The 22,722-nt window shown below is 41.3% G+C and overlaps 1 protein-coding gene across 1 annotated transcript in view; it reads left to right on the plus strand.

Moving 5' to 3' along the window:
* LOC139700365 (pancreatic triacylglycerol lipase-like) overlaps positions 1-22,722 on the plus strand; it is a 43,006-nt gene that overhangs the window by 17,725 nt on the left and 2,559 nt on the right. Inside the window, exons 3-7 of the mRNA XM_071599005.1 lie at positions 8,206-8,360; positions 11,688-11,828; positions 12,669-12,779; positions 13,870-14,058; positions 19,649-19,820. Coding sequence (XP_071455106.1) covers positions 8,206-8,360; positions 11,688-11,828; positions 12,669-12,779; positions 13,870-14,058; positions 19,649-19,820 — 768 coding nt within the window. The remainder of the gene's footprint in view (positions 1-8,205; positions 8,361-11,687; positions 11,829-12,668; positions 12,780-13,869; positions 14,059-19,648; positions 19,821-22,722) is intronic.

Here is a 22,722-nt window from a genome sequence, read left to right on the forward strand (position 1 = left end):
AAGAGACTTCATAATTAAGCATGTATGTTTCATTTAAAAACTACCCATGTAACCGTAGGCATATCAACTACCAATATCCATTACTACTAAGAAGATGCTGGCTTGTAAGTAAGAAATCTGGGGAAAAAGCTAAAATCATACTGAGGCACCAGATGTTTCCAACGAATAAGACCATTCACTACCGCAGATCGTAATTTACTAAGCTACCTTGTTATAAATCCGACCCTCATAAACATTATAATAGTTCGAGTAAGTTCAGTATGTATTTTCAACTTTTTACAATGGAAGCTACATTTTTACTAGGAGATATATAAGTCAAACATCGCATGAATAGTATCGACGGACTGGGAAGTAAGATCTCATTTCCTGAAGTAGATCTAAATTTCGGACCGCAAAGACTTTTTATATCCGTGTCTCGTAAAAATTCGGTTAATAAAAATTTCGGGGTCGTTCCGGGGTAAAATTAAACCATGAAATAGAAAGTCTTGAGACAATAAATTGTTGAAAGGAAAGATTTTAATTGAGTTGTAGAGATCTGTTTTCGGTTGGGGTAAGAGTTGGGTTTCGTTGGGTTGGCAGCCCCACTATTGAATAAGAGAGCAGGCAAGATTTGCACATATAGGTACCAAGCACCCGAGTTTTCCTGCGGCACAAGGCGAATTGTTATGGCACCAATTTACATTTATGGATTCGGTCACCGAGATGAGAGCACCGGCATCATCACCGACAAAACTCTAGTACTTGTCCCCCACCTCACCGCTGTTTACTTCAATGCTTCGCTGATACAGGAGATATTAATTTCAATCACTATACCAAAAGTAAGAAAATTATATTCTCCGCTGGCGTATGACTTAGAAATGTGCAATGGAATCTCATCTTTTGCTCAATCAACTAGCAATGGCAAAAGCAAAGAGAATAAATGTGCCTGTATGTGTTAGCCAATAGAATGCGTGGGTGGATGGCAGCATCCATTCAAGCTTAGAACTAACCACTGGTGGGTATGTAGCTCCAAACTGAAAAATTAAAGTTATATGCAAAGATGAAATGTTTTCGGCCTAACCTGGAAGAATGAATGGGAGTTATTTTATCACATACACAAAAACTATGATGGTCAGGATACTGGAAGAATAAAATATTACTCATGAGGAATTGAGAGATGCATAACGTACTTTGTTTTCATTTGAGGATGAAATGAAGGAATGAGGGGAGAACAGAGCAACATAGGATCGACGAAACGCCGACGGAATTTATTTTTTTTAATCAGGAAACAAGACCAATCTACAACTTATGATCTTAATACGAGTACTTAATACGATATGATCTTAATACGTAAAGTAGGAGAAATATCGATGGTCTAAATTATGAATACAGTCGTTCGTATACCAAAAAAGGAAAGACTAGACAAATAGGCAAACTTTCAAGCAGTTAACCTGAGAGTCCATGCGTCGAAGATTATGGCAACAATAATTTACCAAAGAATGGAGAGAAAAGTTCTACTTTTTTCCTAAATTATCTAAACGAGGGCCAATTTGGATTCAGAAGTAGCTCAAGAAAAGACAAGATGTTTTCGTTCCCAAAATAATCGTAGAGAATATGAAACAGGAGGATAAACCGACCTTACTGCAATTGTGGATCCGGAGAAAGCTTTTGGTGACGTGAAATGGGATATAATGTCTCCGTATCCTATAAAAAAGTGGAATGGACAAAGACAGGAGATTAAACACAAACTCATGAAAGAGAGACTCAGTGGTGGGAGCAGAGAGGAAGCAGAGCAGAGGGAGGAAATAGAAAGAAAAGGCAGGGTTGCTCGTTTGTGACCCTGATCTTCAAGGTCACCATTGAGTGCGCAACTAATAAGATCAGGGGAAAGGTAAAAACTGGCGCACGTCATGGAAAAATGATATTTATGGTGCGGACGACAGAGCGGAGGGAATACCCGAACAAGGACACTAACCTCAGTGGAGAATGGAAGTGAACGATAACAATCTCAAGATTAACAAGAATAAAAAGCAAGGTAAAAGTCTAGAGTCGAAGTAAGGGAGATAATCACCACATAGAATGGGTAAAAAACACGTTGGAATAAGTTGAATAATTGTGCTATTTAGACACCATTAACTCTAACGATGAAGCTAGCGGAATATATCATAACATTTAGAATAGCAAAAGTAAAGAAGCCTTTCTCGGGCAAGAAACTAATAATAATAATAATAATTGGGCCCGTTCGAGCACGATCGGGCATTTATTGTTTCAATTTGTTTTTTGGGGTGCCTTATGTTTAAACCCCCAATACAATTTCGTTAATTTTACAAAATACAAAATATGAGTTACATGCCATTCCTTTCCGTTACTCTCCCCGTTCTTACTTTATCTTTTGTTAATAAATCTTTCCAATATTTTCCTAATCGGTTCCTCGTGTAGATATTTCCCAATTTGTTGGACGTTATGCAAATATCCAAGGATAGCTTCCAGTTCGCGTCTTTCCTCGGCATAAATTGGGCAATAAAGGACTCTTATGTATTGCCGTGTCCTCCTCCATCATGCATTCACACGTCCCCTCCTTTTTTTTCCCTATTTTCTTGAGGTATGATCTAAACTCCCCGTGGCCCGTTAAAATTTGCGTAATACCGTTGTAAGTTTTAAAGTTGATCTTCATTCTTTCCTTCACGCTAGGTAAAAATTGTCTGGTTGTTTTACCCTTTTCTAATGTTTCCCATTCCCGTTCCCACATATCCAGGAAATACGCTCTTATAAAATTCCTGTTCCTGCTCCATTTCTCAGTTGGAGACAATGCTACATCTCCCAGAGTAGCCTCTTCCATCTGTTTCATCCGTACCTTGATTCTTCTTTCCTCTATTGAGAACGTTATCGGCTGTATCCCATTTATTATTTGTAGAGCTTCATTACAGACCGTATTGTAGCTCCCGGATATTGCAATTAGGCAAGACCTTTGGGCCTCTTCCAGTTTTCTCCGGAATAGTGTAACCAGAGTATACAGCCATGAGAAAGCGGTTCACAAAAACTCACATATACGAGGTCTGCCCAATAAATACGCGAACTGAGGCCATAAAAAATTTATTCGCAAAATTTAGTCTACATCGATTTTGTCCCCTTCTTCAAAGTACTCTCCATTCGTATGGCTATGCACTTATTTCATCTTCTTCTTTTCTACTGTTTATTAAAGCACCCTTGGAAGTCCTCTTGGCAGTTAGGCTTTTTAGTTTTCTCGTTGTTTCTTGCTTTATTGTGTCTTCCACATATTCCCAGTGATATGTCCCATCATTACATTTTTGCATTTTGGAGGAATAGGAAAAAGTCGCAGGGGGGGGGGGCGAGATCTGGTGAATAAGGTGGACGATTAAGGATCAAGGTGATTGAATTTGTTGCCAGAAACTGGCGAACAATCAATGCTGAATGTGCATTGGTGCATTGTCATGGTGAAGGAATTCACGATGAACAGCACTTTCGGTATCATAGAAAACCAGGAGCATGACTTTGATTTTCGATCGGCTTTTTCTTGATTTTTTGGTTTGATTTAATACACCTGTAAACGGATGTTTTCTTCTGAGCATTATCTCCGTAAACAGCTGTAAACATTTCAGCAATTTCTTGATAAATTCTACCGCACTTGACCAAAAAACTTTATGTTGATTCGTTACTTCACGATTTCGTGAATTTCCATTTTCGACAAACAGCGACAACGGAAATTAACCTAACTGGCACCATGCGCACAGATCGACGATCCGCCGAGCACAGACGGCTCATTGGGCCTCAGCACCGCTATTGGGTGGTGCTATGGTCCGTTTCATTGCCACAAGATTGCACCAGTTCGCATATTTATTGGATACACCTACCATATACGGTGTTGACTATTCTAAAATGGGTAGAAAAGGAATAGAATGTGAATTCGTCCGAGGAGTGGGTGAAGAGAGAAGCCAATGAATGAATGACTCGGGAAGAAGGGGAAAATGATTGGAAACGTCAGATTTAATAGATTTCCTTCGCATCACTGAAGATGGAAAGATTTCCTTGGGAGGAACAAAGATAAATAAAGGGTGGCAGCAAATGGTGGACGTCAGAGGAAAAAACTACGAAGAAGATGATACTATCAGGTAACAAGATTGCCCTGGAAAGTACTTACAAAACAATCTTAGGAATTATATTAGTTGATTATGGTCCACCATGTGATATATTAAAAAACATATCTGCCTATCCATTAGTATACATAATTCGGTAAGGATAATATCAAACATATAGCCGGAGTCATGTTTTTTAAGTGATTCGCTCGCCAATTTGGAAAACAAAAGATAACTCTGAAGCAATCCTGGCCCTTTGTATTTAGGGCCATGCCTCGAAGGACTTTCATTTGGAACTTTCACCAATATGTATTCGCAGGCTTTTCATAAAAAAATAATGAATCATTCGTGTGTAAACAGCCTTGGCGACGCTAATTATCTCGCATGGGCGTATTAAATTTTCTTTTGGTCAAGAAGACCAGAGAAAGCGGAGAACCTTGGCTAGAAAAACATTGTCTGAATCCGCAGACGGCAAGTAAGCTCGAAGATGGTCGACATCGCCATTTCCTGGGCTCGTGAAAAAGTTTAAATGGACCAAATTGCATTTCACCTGCGCATATTTTGTGCAAATACTTTCCTTTGTTCTCTTTTAAGTTATGCAATCCTACTAAAGAGCGAAAAACAGCCGCTGTTATATACAGGTATGTCAGTATAAAAAAACTTTATAATGAAGAAGAAAACTTGCGTGAATCATGGAGAGAGAGACCGCGCAAAATATTCAAATGAGGATTGATTTGCATCGGAATATTTTAAATATATTTCCTTTCCCATTCAGCATACAACTTCAATATGCAATTGCGACAACACACCGAGATCAGAAAGAAAAACGCAGAAAGGGCTTGGGTGGGTTGGAAGGAGGGGTGGAGAGTGCCTGCCGGAAGTAGGAAATGAATGATTTTGAGAAAATGACTTTATTGGGACGAGATTGAGACTAAATAGGACTTTCTTCCACCAAAGCCCTTTTTCTGTAACTTATCATGAAAAAATCCTTTGATGAACGGACTAATATATATTTTTTAAATATAAATCGATATAAACTGGAATTAACACAAAAATCAATTATATATATATATATATATATATATATATATATATATATATATATCGTATATTATCGTATCGTATCGTATATATATATATATATATATATATATATATATATATATATATATATATACATTCAAACACGAAATCCCGTCAAACGGCGAATAAATACTCATATATACAGAAACAGATATAAGGAAAAGGGATAGGAACACACATAAAGGACGAACACAATAGAGGTGGTGAAGGCGGAATCGAACGGATCACAAGAGTAAAAATATTTCCTTGACCGGGACTCGAACCTCGGATCTTTCCACTTGCCGGGCGGATGCTCTTCTGTTCGTCCTTTATGTGTGTTCCTATAAAAGTGCGACAGGTATGGGATGAGAATCAATATTAATAAAACAAAGGTTATGCGATTTTCTAGAAAGAAAAAGGCCAAGCTTAACATTAAAATAGGAGGGCAAAAACTAGAGCAGGTAGAGCAGTTTACGTATCTCGGAAGTGTTTTGGACCAACACGGTCAAAGTAGTAGGGACGTAAGGAGAAGAATTGCGCTAGGCAAAGAGGCTTTCACAAGGAGGAGGGAGTTGATGACGGGGACTTTGAGTAAGGATGTTAAGAAAAGACTCGTAAAAACACTGATATGGAGCGTAGCTATGTGCGGTGCGGAAACGTGGTCATTGAAGCAGGAGGATAGACGTAGATTGGAGGCTTTTGAAATGTGGGTGTGGAGAAGAATGGAGAAGGTGAAATGGACAGAGAAGAAAACAAATGAGGAAGTACTTGGTATGGTGGGAGAAGAGAGGGGTTTGTTGGGAGAAATCCTATGGAGGCAGGAAAAGTGGATGAAGGGGGTATTGACCGGCAGTGGGATGTTGAAGACTGTGATAGAGGGTAGAATTTTGGGCAAAAGAGGAAAGGGAAGGAACAGGATAGGGATGTTGGACGGGATGAAGGGAGGAAGAAAGTACTCAGAGATGAAGAGGGACCTGATATAGAGTAGGATGATGGATTTTGTGTTTTGTTAGGAGTAATAAAATATTTGTTTGGTAGTTGTGTCCATCCAAAAACCTACCTTAACCGGTAGATTACCCTAAAAAAATATATAAGTACAAAATATATGGGTTCGTGGAAAACGTAAGGATTTTATAATGATGATATCCTTCGACAAAACCACGGTGGGAAAGCACCTCCACTTGAAGCGGGGCGTGAAAAACCTACTTAAAATACTAAGAGAGAGCTAGTTTATTAACATTGAAAAGTAATAAATGTAATTTTCATCGATATGCACTTGAAGGGTCCTGCTGAGCTTGGATTCTGCGGGTGCACATCGATAAAAAGGTCCTACAAGATTTCAAGATTTCCACAATTTTCGCACAATGCGGCGGAGACAGTAGTTTTAGAAGAGCGGCAGGCAATTGACATTTTTTGTTCCCAGAACAATCTTTTCTCCGACCTACAGGGTACGTTCCACAAGTAATGCAATTGAATTTTCCGCGGCGCTCCTATTGGTTGGAGTAGGATCAAATCACTCGGATTAGGTGGGTTGAGCTTTGCCACAAAATCAGTCTTAGTGCTCTTCAAGCTGTATAAGTGGCAGGAGGTCAGTTATTTTAATGTTCCAACTGTTGGTTTCAGGAGGTTTGGTCGAGGACGGAATTGAAAGATGGAAGCAAAAAGATGAAATCCACAAAATATTCTTAGCGGTTAGCTGAGGCGGACTATGCAATGCACACAGTTTATATTGCGTTTACAACAGATGTAAGCAACGAGACATCGTTAGAGCATTGCACTCCCGAGGCGTAACGTCTTAATTCAAAGATTTGTTGCACGGAAAAAGTCGTAGGAGCTAGTTAGCTAAGGATTGTAGAACGTTAATTACGTTCGGAATTTGTTATTTTATGCAGAAAATTGCCATCGAATATTTCACCCATCCAGGACGCTTGTATATTTATTCTCTAGACTACAGGGTACCTTCCGAAAGTAATGCAATTTAATTTCCCACGTCGCTCCTATTGGTCGGAGTGGGATCGAATCAGTTGGAGTAGGTGGGGAGGGAGGGACGCTAGGCTTTGCCACGAAACAGGTCTCAGTGCTCTCCAAGCTGTGGAAGCGGTAGGACGTCGTTTATTGTACGACCGTGTCACGAAAGACCAACCGAGCGGAAATTTAAAGTGAACTTTTGCAACGTATTGAAAATTAACCTGATTATTTGGGAAATGTGATCACTTGTGATGAAACCTGGGTTTTTGAATACCACCGAGAAACAAAACGCCAAAGCTCTGAGGGACGAAACGACCAGTCCCCCAAGCCCAAAAAGGCAAGGATGAGCAAATCAAAAGTGAAAACAATGCTCATTGTCTTTTTCGACAGTAAATACGTGATCCATAAGGGGTTTGTTCCTCAAGGTCAGATAGTTAACGCTGCCTACTCCGTGGATGTGCTGGAAAGACTCAGAAAAAGAGTCATCAGGACGATAGAAAAGACATTTGGCTACCTGGCAACTCCATCACGACAACGCGCCTTGCCACAACCTGCTACGATTCCGTGAGTTCCTGGCTGAACACCAGGAGCCAAGGCTACCTAACCCCTGGCATTAACCCAGCAGACTTATTTTTGTTCCCTCGGATTAAGACAGCCCTGAAAGGAACCCTTTTTTCGCCCATAGAAGGGATCCAATCAGCCGTGACGGAGACCTTTGCGAGAGGTACCCGAAGACGCATTTCAGGGCGCGTACCGGTCATGGCAGAGTCGCTGGAAAAAATGTGTAGAGGCCCAAGAACAGTACTTTGAAAAATTTCAAGTGTTTGTGCATATCTAATCAATAGCTTTCTTTTAAAAAATAATTGAATTGCTTTTGGAACTCTCACTGTGTGCAATTAATGACCCTGGTTCTCGATCCTAATCTTCTGATTTTAAGTGATGCTCTCTCCTTTCTACTGTTGCGCTGAGGGCAAACTAAGAGCGCTCCCCGGCTGAGCGCGCACCGCTTCAAGCTAAGGGCCTCTTCCCGTGTCGATTCAGCAAGCTACGGTTTAAAAATCTACCAATTCTTTATCTAATTTTTTGCATCATTTTGGCCCAGGTCCACTCAGGAAGAGCCGGAGAAGCTGGACCTGTTGAAGGACGCGGGGCCGTCTCTGATGGAGACGCACTTCGATGCGGCTCACCCCACCAAAATAGTCATCCACGGATTTGGCGGGGGGAGGAAGTTGTCACCGAGTCCAGACATGCGGAAAGGTCAGTGAGGAGCAAGGTAACAGTGGGGGTGGAGCCACTCTGCAAGGCATTAGGGTATTACAACAGATCCCACTCCGTAAAACGAGTGGCGAGTGTTGTAATTTTGCGCAGCCCTCGACGTTGCCATAATATTATTTATTACTATTATTAAAACTCACATGTGCAGGAAGACAATGTCAGTTGGCACATAAGTCCCAAATAATATTACAATCAAACTTGCCTTGGAAAAAATAACATGACACCTCAAATCCACTCAATATCACAAAAGATAATAAATATAATCAGTTAGAAAAAAAACATATACTTAAAGGAAACGGTCAAACACCAATCTCTTACCCAAAGAAAGAAAATCCCGATCTCGTTAACATCAGTTTCCCAAATAACAATAAAAAAGTCAAAGCTAAACTGTTACATACAATTTTACACAAGACATCAATCAAATGATTATAAATTGTATTAACCGATAGGGATGGCCTATCGAGATTGAGAAATAGCATTATGGAAATGTATAGATTTTATGAAGTACCGTTAGATCCTATTTTTAGGTCACGTTTAGATCCTGTTAGAAAGTGTTTTTTAATCGACAAACACAGTTTTCAACCCGAAGGTTGGTGATAATGGAGTTCACCCAATGTACTAAGCCCTGTGACGGTGTGTGAAATTCACACATAATCAAGGTAATGAGAAGGGCCAGTTCCTTTCCCTGTGCCTGTTATGGTTTCCCAGGAAGACCTGGTACCCGAAAAGTCACATAGCTTGGGTGGAGCCTCAGGTACCCGGCTTCCCCGGGAATCGAACCCGGGCCCTCCGGTCAGTTGTCCAACGCCCTACCCCCTGGACTGCCGCAACACACTTTTAATCAATGCTACTTTATAATTTAACCAGCAATTTCTGTTTTTCAAAGCGGAATTAACAAAGGATAGCCAAGATTATGGCTAAATGATTTTTTAGTGCAATTTGAGTTTCATTTAGAACGTAAGATTAAAAGAGAAGTTCACATTTTGTCAGGCAAATGGATTCACAAATCATTTCCAGCTTTCGTTGATCTTACACTGATAGTTACAAGTACATTGAAAACAAATAATAATTGAATGCGTTCTTCGCGCAACTTCACGAATTGCGAAACCAGCAACGAAACTTGTATCGAAAGTGTTTTGATCAAAGATTGGAATGAGAAAAGAATTCCGTTTTGGGAAAGTATGAGATTGAAAGGTTGATAATAATGATTTCAACCATGAAAATCCAAGTAAAAAATGCCCTTCTTGTAAACAATATTAAGTTGTTGGGAAAAATTAAAAAATGTCTGTTATACAGATGCAATGCATAAAAATGATTGTCCATAGTACGCGTATCTCTTACAACGTTGGAACACGAAATAGACAATTAAAATTTACTTCATAACAAACGAATTTTGTTATTAATATGTAAGATAACGAGAACAAATGTGATTTGTCTTTGTGATTTGTCTGGATAGTACATCAGATATAGTTTTACTGACTTTTCCAAATACTTAATTATATTATTGCGGTTTCCTGGGGGTTTTCCTAAGTGCACATTTCTAGTCCATTTGAATGCACTTTGAAAATATTCTGACATACGAATGGCAAACTTGAATTATAGAAGGGATGGAGATTGGTGCTAGAAAAACCCTTAAAACATCCCTAACTTACTCCAGATTGGAGTTTGAAACACTGGCACAGAAATAGCATCCGCCTAATATTAGTGGCTCATTTGGAAGGGTACCATTCTCAAAGAGGCTAGGGAGAGAGTTGGAAATATTGGTCGAAAATACTTTAATACCTATCAGTTATCTCTCTTGGTAAATCAGACTACAGCTCTCGGTAGACTTTCAACGAGTGCACCACGCTATTTTATTCATTTAAATATACCCTGTAAGCCACCGCCAGGGTGTGTGGCAGGGGGTGAATACACACCAGAATAATTTTACCCGAACATGACAAAACCGCGGTCGAACAACGTTATAATGATCCCCTATCGTTCGTGAAAGAAATGACATCTTAAATCTTTCTATTCGACACTTGATCTCTCTAATTTTATTGGCATGATCTCTCATACCGTAGTGCGATGGGTGTAATAATACATTTTCAATATCACTGCTAAAGAGACTCCCTTCAAATTTATGCAAGAGCTTCATCCTGTAATTTAACTTTCGCTCCGTGAGTGATACCCAGCCTAGCCGCTCTAATATTTAGGATACGCGACTAAGAGTATCATGACAACGTTTTACAAATGTAGCTAGCTCCTCTACGCTGCACGCGATCCAATTCGGTAATCAATCCAACTCCAAATAATACTAGCTACCGGATAATAACAATAACAGCATCGAAGAATACCAGCTAAATACGAAGGAGAGCAGCAGTGAGCGTTTCGTAATCTTAAGATTTTCATTTAAACAAGTACAGGCGTAATTTTTATCTTTTGTGAGCCTGAAATTCAAGTTGGGTGATGATCGAGAACATTTGTATTTCTAAGAATATTAAAAATTCCATTTTTTGTAAAATCCTAGTTTGATTGGTGTCATCGGACGATTTACAATGCCATCTGTCGATATCCACGCCATTTGTTTTAATTTAATTTGTGATAAAAACTGTTTGACGGAATCGAGATTTATGGATTAATACCTAAGAACTTTCGATACACGTTCACATCTCCCCAACTCCATGTATCAAAGTATCTCCGTGTATGTTATTGTATGCATTGTAAAAGCGTAAAAACGGGCGCGTAAAAATTCGACTGAAGGCTAACATACGTTACATAAGATATTCATCTTGAATTATCATAAAAAAGTGTGGATGTGTATTTAGAAAAAGAATACCCTTCCTGCTTGGGATTTAGTTTTTGTGTTCTTGAAATTTCGTGAATATCAATGAAAATCGTGAGCTACAGCTATTGTCAACCTAATGTACCATCAGTATTCCAATAAGGAATCTCCGATTAGCAGATTCGTCTTTGACCCATTGCACCAAATGTAAAGAGCCATTTTACCTGATTTAATACTAAGAAGCTAAAAACAATAATCTCATTGACTAGAGGAAATTCTAGTCACATGCATACATCACGGGAGCTGCGAGGAGATGGCATTAGTGTGTTACCCGCTAGCCTATGGAATAAGTGGAAATATTCATTAATATACAATGATAGAATCGTATTGGCAAAGTATTAATGAAACTTAATTGGAATTAACTTATGAGCACTGTCGATGTTGAGTAAAAAATTTGCTATGACCAGGAAGGGGCTATTATTCGGGGCCTCTTCGGGTGCACCTCCGCGAAAATGATTCTCATGGCAATTCCTGATTGATTCCAGCGTACTTCACCCGAGGTGAGTACAACGTGATCATCGTGGATTACTCCTCGCTCGTGGTGGAGCCATGCCTCAGTCAAGTCGAATGGGGCCCCCGGTTCTGCGCCCTCTGTATCGCTCAGCTCATCGGTTGGCTGGACGACGCGTGGCAGTGGTCCATCCGGAGTCTCGTGGCGGCCAACCGCGTGGCCAGGCAGGCCCCGACGGCCAGCCGATGGATTGACTTCGACGACCGCCAGGAGTACGAGGACGGGGAGGAAGGCGCGGAGCCGAGCGCAGACGACGGAAACTTCGGACAGAGAGTGGTCCAGTCCATCGGGAGGGTGGTCGTCGATGGGAGGGGGAAGGGAGGGGTCTCCAGGGGGCACGGTGGGTACCCGAGGGGGGGCGACGGCGGGGTCCCAAGGGGCGGCGGCTGGGTCCCCAGGGGCGAAGGCGGTGTTCCAAGGGGCGAAGGTGAGGCCTCCAGGGGTGGCGGCTGGATCCACTGGGGCGAAGATGGAGTCCCCAGGGGTGAAGGTGGAGTCCCAAGGGGCGGCGGCGGAGTCCCCAGGGGTGGCGGCTGGGTCCACAGGGGTGAAGGTGGTGTCCCCAGGGGCGAAGATGGAGTCCCCAGGGGTGAAAGCGGTGTCCCAAGGGGCAGCGGAGGGGTCTCCAGGGACAAAGACGGTGTGCTAATGGGTGAGAGCGGCGCCAGAATGGTGAGCCATGGCGTTGTGACTAGAGTTGGAGAAGGGGGCGTCCGGGGGGACGGCCACGGCGTCACCTCTGCCGACGGACTCAGCGATACTAGGGGAGGCAGGGCCGGCGTTGTGGCCAGAGTACGCGGAGGAGGCGCAAGGGGGGACGGTAACGGCGTGACCACTGCCGCCAACTCACTGGACGACGCCAGGGAGGGCGGTGCACGTGACGCCGTAGACACGAGGGGCGGTGAGGGAGGGAGGTGGGAGGTGATCACGGAGTCGCCGCGACGTCTCCTGCGCTTCGTGGGATCGCCGCCGCAGGGCGTCCACGTCATAGGGTACAGCGTCGGGGCGCACATAGCCGGTCTCCTGGCCAATTACGTGGGAGCGAGGAAGATCGGACGGATAACAGGCAAGTGAACCACTACGAACACCAGAAATTTATCTTTGAAATTTGAAACGGAATACGTAGGTACATGTCCTCGTCCAGTTGGAGAACGAGAGCCTTTTTCCCGTTCCTGGGCGTCTTCGTTCACAAGAAGCGAAGCGTTTATATGGACCGATTTACGAAAATAATAAATAACAGAGTACCTATTTCATCCGTGAAACATAATTTGACCAGTCAGATGCACCATAAACAAGAATTAGCCTTCAATTTTCAATTGAATCTCTGCTTCACTTGAGAATTGCAATCACGTATCATTTGTTTGCACTCTGGAAAATTTTGTGTCAAAGCTGTCTTGATTCATAAATTTCAAAACTTGAAAAGACAATAGACGCTCCTTTTTCATGAATACCTAAAAATACATAAATAACTTTCCTTCATAAATAAGAGTGATTCGGTGGTCAATTTGTACATAAAGGAACTGACATTGAGAACCTGCGAGAGATGCCGCCGATAGTCATTTTTTAAAAGAATAATACTTTAATGTGCATTTCAATGCAAAAATTACAGAGTGTAAAAAAATCATTCACCTTGACCAGGATTCGAACCCGGATCCCTCTATATCCAGCCGATAGCTTTAGCCAGTTAAGCTATCGAGGCTAACCTTACTGTTGCGGCATCTCCCGCAGTTTCTTGTGATTTGTCAAAGGTAAAAACGGCCCAGTTGTTTAAAGTTGGCTTTAACCTCGTGGACTGTGACGCGTCACGCACGAATACAAATGCCTGTGACATTGTATGTCGCACGGCATTTCGTCACAACATCTTGTTCCTTTAAAAGCCCCCAAAATGTTCCTCAAACCTCAGATCCGGGTTCGAATCCCGGTCAAGGTGAATGATTTTTACTCCTTGAAATCGTCACATTGGACTGACATCAGTTTATCTGTGTAGTTGCTCCTTAAGTTATTCAAGTTCCTCTTTTTTCTGCTCCTGGGACGATCCGCCAACAACCGAAGCACGTGTGAACAGATTATTTTCATAATTGATGAATGACGAGGCATTTTATGGGCGCATCACCAACCAACTAACGAGGTGCTCCCCTCCCCTCGTCACACAACAGGTCTGGACCCGACGATTATCTTCTACATGGGCAACAATCGCTCCCGTGACCTCGACCCTACGGATGCCCTCTTCGTGGACGTGATCCACACGGGAGCCGGAGTCCTGGGGCAGTGGGGCCCCAACGGACACGTGGACTTCTACGTCAACGGGGGAACGAGTCAGCCCGGGTGCACCGGGGGAATATACGGTCAGTGCACCAAATTGAAAACGTTGGCGCCGCAATCATCGAATGTCTCCTTACCTACACACTGACCTCCATGAAACTGTCATCAAACTCTGCGGAAGATGCTCATTGGTAGTCAATGAAAAGATAACTCAAGTCCCTATATTTATTCATTAATGCATAGCCATATCCAGAAAAGCTCAACATGTAAAATTGGCATTGTGACTACATTTTTAGCATGTAAGACGAAGGTTTCGTATTAGGCATTTGCACGTTAACTCAGTCTGTTGCTCTCACTGTGACTACCGTATGTGTATTCACCCCCTGCTACACCCTGGCAGTGTGTGGCAGGGGGCGTGGCAGGGGTGAATAGTCACCTGAATAATTTTACCCGAACATGACCCTACCGCGGCCGAACAATACTATTATGATCCCCTATCGTTCGTGGAAGAAATTACATCTTAAATCTATCTGTTCTACGCTTAATTTCTCTAATTTTATTAGCATGATCTCTCCTACCGTAGTACAATGGGGGTAATTAAACATTTTCAACGTCAATGCTGGAGAGACATCCTTACAATTTATGCAAGAGATTTAATTTTTAATTGAACCTTCGCTCCGTGAGTGATTCCCAAACTAGCTCCTGTAATATTTTGGAAACGCAACTCAATTTATCACACCTACGTTTCGCAAATCTAGCTCCTCTGCGCTGCACCCAATCCAATTCGGCAATCTAACCAACTTTGTAAGGAGCCCATGTACTAGCACCATATTCTAAAGGAGGCGCAACCAGCGATAGATAAAATTTCTCTTTGACCTTTTCATCAGATTTACCTAGTACTCGTTTGATAAATCCTAATCTTTTGTTAGCTTGTCCACATATTCCCCGTAGGTGTTTCACCCAGGAGAGATCGTGGGTGAGGGTAACGACTAAGTATTAAATCGAGTCTACACATTCAATTTCGGTGTTCCCGATGCAGTGTTTGTACGGGAGGTAATAGCTCTTTTTCTAAAAATTCCTCATTACTTACTTTTTTAAAAATTTAATTCTAATTCTAATTGCCAAGTGTCACACCAGCGTTGTATAGCTATAAGGTCATCTGACAAAGATGCTGTGTCCTGAGGATCACGGATATCACGGTACACCACTGAATCATCGGCAAATAAACATATCCTACTAGTGACTACGGGGTCAATGTCGCTAACGTTAAGTAGAAATAAAATAGGTCCGATGACACTTCCCTGGGGAACGCCTGAAGTAACTTCCAGTGCATTTGAGCATACTCCATCTATCAAAAAATAAAAATATAAAAGTATACATGGTCCTAAAATGTCTACTCTTAGGTGTTTTATTGTTGTGACAGCATTCATACATCATTTTTCTATACCTTCGGTACCTTGAAACTGAATGGATGATAACATTTCCATCAAATGCATTTTGATTCATACAGAACAATAACGTAACGATATATTTCAAGTTGAGTAGCAAAAAATTCAAAATAGAACAGAGTAAACATAAAAGTCTTTAAATTGCTCCTTTATTCATTCCTTTGATGTAAAAAAACAAATCATCTGTGTCTAACAGCAGTTTTTTATGACAGCACATAAAAATATATCCAACTTTACGTCGGGCGACCAGTGAGGTTAGCCAGTGTACGGGGATGTAACGGAGTCATTCCGCGATAATTCACTAAATGGCCAATGCCTCATCATTTTTTATTACGATGAAATGTGGTTTTTGAATAGTGCCCGCCTCCCCAGTCCAAAAAGGTAACTCTTTACAAAGTGACCAGCAATTGTAAGGATTCTAATTCCAAAGTTATTTCAGGATTTATCCGAGCTTTGCGGGATATAAATTTGTTTGTCGAGATTTCTTTGTTGCCATTTTCACTAATTCCTCTCCCTGAGGTAACTCTTCTAATATTATGCTAAATAATACATAGGCCGCATTTTGGTAACGCTGAATTTTCAAGCGGAAATATTTCAGCATTTCCCTCTGTAGCATAGGCGTCCGTAGGTAGGTGATGAATTAATGAAACACGTTTCGAAAATTTGGTAGTTCACCTGAATAAGAAACCCGATTACAGTTGAGAGATTACCTCGCTTTTATTCTGGCGTCCTACATTGGATTTTTTGCCTTTCAAAGCATCTAGATGAATGTTATCCGTGCCACCTTTTTGCTTTTTTATCGACGGAATTCAGGAAATACAACTTCGTAAACAAGTGATAACACAAGAGAATATCAGTAGGCACCAATTGTTAGTGAACAAATCATTCCTATCACAAAGTATTACTCTCGTCACTCAAAAAGTGCCGAAGGATAATCACTCAGTTGCAATGCAGATGCATGTAGGCTCTTTCATCGCCCGATACTCTATCAACACGAAAGATTGCACAAATGTTGCCGCTGAGTATACCTACCAATTCAACGCACAATTATTTACCACTTGTATAATACATAATACCTTGAAAGCAGCTGATTTAAAAAAAACGCTGTATTCGTTTTTCATAAAAAAATAGTGATTTTTCCTCTGCTTACAACTTTCCCATTGTATAAATCCTGTATTCGATGGTTTCTGGCTCAACTTTGTAAAAGTTCATGAGCATGCAATTAAGAACACAGTGTATTTTTCCACTGTCCTTGATTTTGGTGAAGTAAACTAAAAGCACTTCCAGGATCAAAATAATGAACAGTGGAAAAATGAATTGTGTTCTTAATTTCGTATACTTAAATCCTCCAAAATCCAAAGTTTAAATGGTCAATTTCAGGTCCTTTCTCGGATTTTTTAAAAATTTACCATTTTACAATTTTTTTCTAGTTCAATGGTTCAAGGATTGCTGGCTGCCTTGTTATTATTATTAGGTAATCTACCGGTTAAGGTAGGTTTTTGGATGGACACAGCTACCGTACAAATATTTTGTGATTCCTAACAAAATACAAAATCCAGTATCCTACTCTACATTAGGTCCCTCTTCATCTCTAAGTACTTTCTTCCTCCCTTCATCCCTTCCAACATCCCTATCCTGCTCCTTCTCCTTCCTCGCTTACATAACATTTTCCCCTCTATTACAGTCTTCAACATCCCACTGCCGGTCAACACCCCCTTCATCCACTTTTCCTGCCTCCATAGGATTTCTCCCAGCAAACCCCTGTCCTCGCCCACCATACGAAGTACTTCCTAATTTGTTTTCTTCTCTGTCCATTTCACCTTCTCCATTCTTCTCCACACCCACATTTCAAAAGCCTCCAGTCTACGTCTATCCTCCTGCTTCAATGACCACGTTTCTGCGCCGTACATAGCTACGCTCCATATCAAAGTTTTTACGAGTCTTTTCTTAACATCCTTAACTCCGTATGGTTGCTCGGTGGCATGTATACCAGAATAATAACCAAGTTCGTCGCTTCTGCTTTTATCTCTACTAGTAATATTCTATCCGTTACCTGTTCTATGTTGACCACGCTTCTTCCTACCTCTTTATTTAATACTATGGCAACCCCTTGTTGGTTCTCGTTCCCGCCGCTGTATATTATTCTATAATTATCACTCCAGTAATCCCCGCTATCCTTCCATCTAACCTCACATAGACCTTAAATATCTATTTTTCCTCTTTCCATCTCTTGCTTACATTCTCCATTTTCCCTGTCCGCTTAATCTCTCTAATTTTATTTATATGATCTCTCCTATCGTAGTACGATGGGGGCAATAATGCATTTTCAAAATCACTGCTAAAGAGACCTCCAATTGATGCAAGATATTTAATTTGAAATTTAACCTTCGCTCCATTGAGTGATTCCCAGCTTAGCTCCTCCAATATTTTGGATACGCTACTGTGTTTATCATAACAATGTTTTACAAATCTATCTCCTCTACGCTGCACGTGATCCAATTCGGCAATTAATCCAACTTCGTGAGGATCCAATACACTCGGGCTGGCTGGTAAGACTAGTTCACTTAATTCTAATGAGATTTCTGACGCGAAGACCTTAGTCCTCGAAAAACATATTGAATGAGCCTAAAATCAAATAAATGATTAACTAAAATGCGCACTTGTGGGGGCTATACTAAAACAACAAGTTTGGTTTTACACGCAGATAAAGCGCTACTTACGATTGTCAATAAAAGGTTTGGGAAGACGGCTAATGACTATTACTTGGGTGATGATCAGTTTGGGTTCAGGAAGGAAATAGGCACCCGTGATGCTATAGCGGTATTTGACGTCACTAATAGAGAGGAGCATAGAAAACAATCAGGATGTAATTTTTTTAGTTCTTATATTTTAGAAAAGGGTTTGATAGAGTTAAATGTGTAGGGTTGACGACTATGTTGCAGAAGATACGAGTAGATTAGGGGGATAGGCGACTCATCCGGAATCTGTACTCAGGTGAGTATGATTGATAGGAAGTCGGTAGTGGTCAGTTATTAGGGGAGGCAACCGACAGGAGAGGTCATTTGCGTGGACAGTCTAAATGGGCAGTGTCAGGAAGAGGGGTCGGGCAGGGATTTCCACCTACAAGCTCATTATTTAACGAAGAAATGAAAATTTTGGGGATGGGTTTTTCGTTTTTAGGCCATAATCCTACCGCGGTCGGCAAGAGAATATTTTCGGATGTTTATTTCTGGTGCCTTCAGCGATGTTCCCGCCAAGATCCAAAACTTCATATCTGTGGCCATATGGAGTCTGATAGGCCAAGATTTGATTAATTTCTTGATAAGACTTGATTAACTTCTATTGACTAATGATAAGACCACTCTTCCATACCTTACCCTCTCGCTCTCCCCGCATTTTCCTCAGATCTCCCGCACTTTCAGCTATCAGCCTTTAACAGCAGAGAGTCAAGCATATTTCATTCTAATTAAATAGAGAACACAACATATTTTTCCCCAGTTCTTTGAAGAACACAGAAAAAATACATTGTGGTCTTCATTTAATGAGCATGAACTTCCACAAAGTTGAGCTAAAAACCATCGAACATTCCATTCTCCTCGCTCCTTGTCCCCTTACCAACTGGGGCGACTTGAGTATGAACGACTTCACTAGCGGCATCTCACTCGTCTTAATACTATTACAGCCACTCTCATCACTAACAATTACTTCACTGATGAGAAATTGAACACCAAAGAAGTCAATGCCATCATGTGCAGCACGGATGGTCTAAATAAATTGAAGGAATGTGAAATTCCAAGGATTTTTCTCCCTCTGTTCCTCACGATGGGAAAATTTCTCCAAATGTATTCGGAAAAATCTCATCTTCAAGTACGCCTAATTAGCTTGGATCGCATATGTACACCCACGTAATTCACCATTAAATTTGGTGACGTTTATTAAAATGTGAAGATCTATAACGAATTCGGTTGTCACGATAGCTTCAATATTTCTAAGAAATGGCTATCAGTCTTCCAAGTATTTCAACGAAAAAGGCGCCGATACTCTATTCACAGAAATGTGAGAAAACTAGGTTAGCTCAGTAGGAATTTGGTGGGGTCGAAATGCCTTCCGTGATTAGTTCGTAGCAGATGATGATTCCGATTCATAACGGAGCGTTTTGCTCTTCCGATTGCCTATCCTAAACGTTTTCCATTATGAATGACTCCGGAAAATTCTTGTTTTTCAGAAACCTTGGCGTGCGATCACCAAAAGGTAACTCCCTACTTCATCGAGTCAATCACAAGCGAGAAGGGTTTCTGGGCCACGCCATGCACCAACCTACTGCTCTACCTCATCGGATGGTGCACTACAACGGATGAATCGAAACTAATCAAAATGGGAGAGGATGTCCCTATCAGGTGAGGGTGCTTGCTTCCTGTCGCTTACCCCCAAAGGCATCGCACGATAACAACAACTAGTGTCGGGGTACTTACGGGCGAGTCTGAATGCTCGCATCAGACAAAACGAAGTCAATTTGTGCAACCCAAGCACAAATGCAAAAGACTGCACGATTCTCAAATAATAATGAACCTGTGTTATTTTATCAATTCACTAAATACACTTCGCCATATCTAACACATACACTTGATTAACATCCGCGTTTATCATTTATTGACATTGCATACTCTGCTATGCACAAACGCAAGAACACCCTCTGAAGTAGTGCTTGGACGGAGGCTGATGAAGACAGGTGTAAACTGTTTGGACCCAAGCGTTGAGTAACCATCATCATTTCTCTTGTGCCCTAATGTGTTATTGCATAGCTAAAATGTGACAAACCAAACCAACATTATGTGTACGCATTTAATTGCAAAGGTATGTAAACGGAATGCTAGAATCTAACACGTCATTGATTATAACTATCAAAATAGGGTTGCACATCTAATTATGCTTCTCGCCAGTGAAAAATATCCTCTCGAATAATGGAAATATTTACCCCGGAATTATGCCTCAAAAATAAATTTCAATTGGTCGTTCTTCAATTGCTGTTCGCCTTCCACTTTGGGGGGCATTGAACGTAATATCCCGTACGTAGAACGTAATAGTATATTTTTAAGCACTTTTCCCAAAAATAATTAACATAACCTGATGAATCTCCTGCAATCGCTACAACTTATTGTTGGAATGTGTAAAATTATCCAGGGCCTCTTTAATGGGAGGAGTGGTTTCAGGGTTTCAAATCCTCTCTTACTGAGTATTCTGGAGACCGAAAAACGAATGTGATTTCCATCTTTTTTCATGGTAAGTGAAATCATTAAAATTTTGATTGTTCTCATTCCTGAAGACTAATAATATAAATTGATCAAGGAAAACAAAAAATTATATTTAGTTAATTTACATAGAAATTAATACGTGATTCGCAAATGATAATTTGATTAATAAAAATTCTATACTATTATACGAGATGGAAGTCGCGGTAGTCCAGGGGCCCGGTCCAGATTCGATTCCCGGGCAAGCCTCTCTGGGCACCCTTTGAGCTTTGTGATTTTTCGGGTACCAGATCTTCCTGGGAAACCATAGCGTGCATAAAGAAAGGATTTGGCCCCCTACCCTGATGTGTGAATTTCAAGCGCCATTGGACTTAGTAGCGGGTGAACTCTGCTATCACATATAAACCGACCTTCAGGTTGATTATTGCGTTTATGGTTTTCTTATCATCAAATTATTACTGAATAAGCTATAAGGATAATCATTTTCCATTAAATACTTGCATATTCGGAGCAATACAGTACAAGTCCTGTGAATCTTTAAAAATAGAACACATTTTACGAGCGGTGACCTCAAGAATGGTTTTAAATATTCCCCTTCACGACCGTGAAAATAATACCTGTATTTCTTAACTTCTGAAATTGATTAATGAAACTCAACTGCTTTCTAAATATCACCTGCCACTACGGATCTTATGATTGTCCATGCCATCAGATCAAGACTTGATTAGGTCAGTTGCTGATTATGCTACAAGGAAATAAGTGCGATAAGTGTGTATAAGTAATACTACAAGATAATAAGTATAGCCGTCAGCGGTTGAGAGCAGTGAATCTCGGAAGGCATGGATTCTGAGGTGTTGACGCATATCCCATACATCTCACTTTTCGAGTGATAAGGGTGAGTGGTGAGGCAAAAAGTCTACCAGGGCATTTCGCCGCATCACCTGAGACATCAAAGGTGAAATACGACCGATTTTTAGCAATACCACAGCAAAATGCAATGCAATAAATAATAAAAATACAATAGAATTATTTCGGCCTCAAAATAACGCAAGGAGAAGATGAAAGAATACAGAAATGAAATACATAACTTTTTTGAAAACAAAGGAAAGCGGTAAATAGTCAGCGTAACCAACAAAGAAGCCGAAGTTCAAAGTTTTTCTAAACCGCCTGAACACAAAATAAAGATATTCAGAGAGCAAAATATTCATTGAAATTGACGGCAAACTCCCGTTCCTCGATATCCTGGTTCAACGAAAGAGTGATGGCACACTCGGACATGGGGTGTATCGTAAGCCGACGCACACTGGGCTGTACCTCAACGGTAAGAGCCACCACCACCCAACCCAAAGGCGAGCAGTGTTGAATACACTCTTCCAACGAGCCAGGGACATCGCTGACAAGAATAGTTTGTCGGAGGAGATTAAACATCTCAAAACCACCTTTCGCCAAAATGGATATAGCGGACGCGAAATCTCTCTGGCCCTAAAAAGGGCCTTCAACCCGCTACCACGCACGATGAAGGAGGAAAAAGAAAAACCGATAGCAAGGGCCTGCCTGCCGTACGTCGCCTCGATCTCAGGTAAAATATCCAGGATACTGGCGAGGCACAACATCGAGGCTATCCACAAACCACCGGGAAAAATTAGAAATTTGCTTGTCAGAGCAAAGAACCCTATCGGCCTAAAGACCCCAGGCATATACCAAGTCCCGTGTGCCTGCGGAGATGTCTACATCGGAGAGACGGGGCGGACCATTGAGACAAGATTAAAAGAACATAAAAGAAACCTTCGCCTGGGACAATTGGAAAAATCAGCCATCGCCGAACACAGCATCGCGATGGATCATTCCATCAATTTCAATGAGACGAAGGTACTTGCACGCGCCGGTGGTTACTGGGACCGAATAGTCAAAGAATCAATTGAAATTAAAATGGCAGGACATAATTTCAATAGGGATTCCGGCTATTCCCTCAGCAATGCATGGAAACCGGTGCTAAACCAAGTAAAGAAAGGAAGGAACAGACCACAACTGCCCGGCGACCAATCAGGAG

This window comes from Hetaerina americana, unplaced genomic scaffold, assembly GCF_022747635.1.
Source record: "Hetaerina americana unplaced genomic scaffold, ioHetAmer1.1.p SCAF_10, whole genome shotgun sequence".
In the NCBI taxonomy this organism is placed as follows: Eukaryota; Metazoa; Arthropoda; class Insecta; order Odonata; family Calopterygidae; genus Hetaerina; species Hetaerina americana.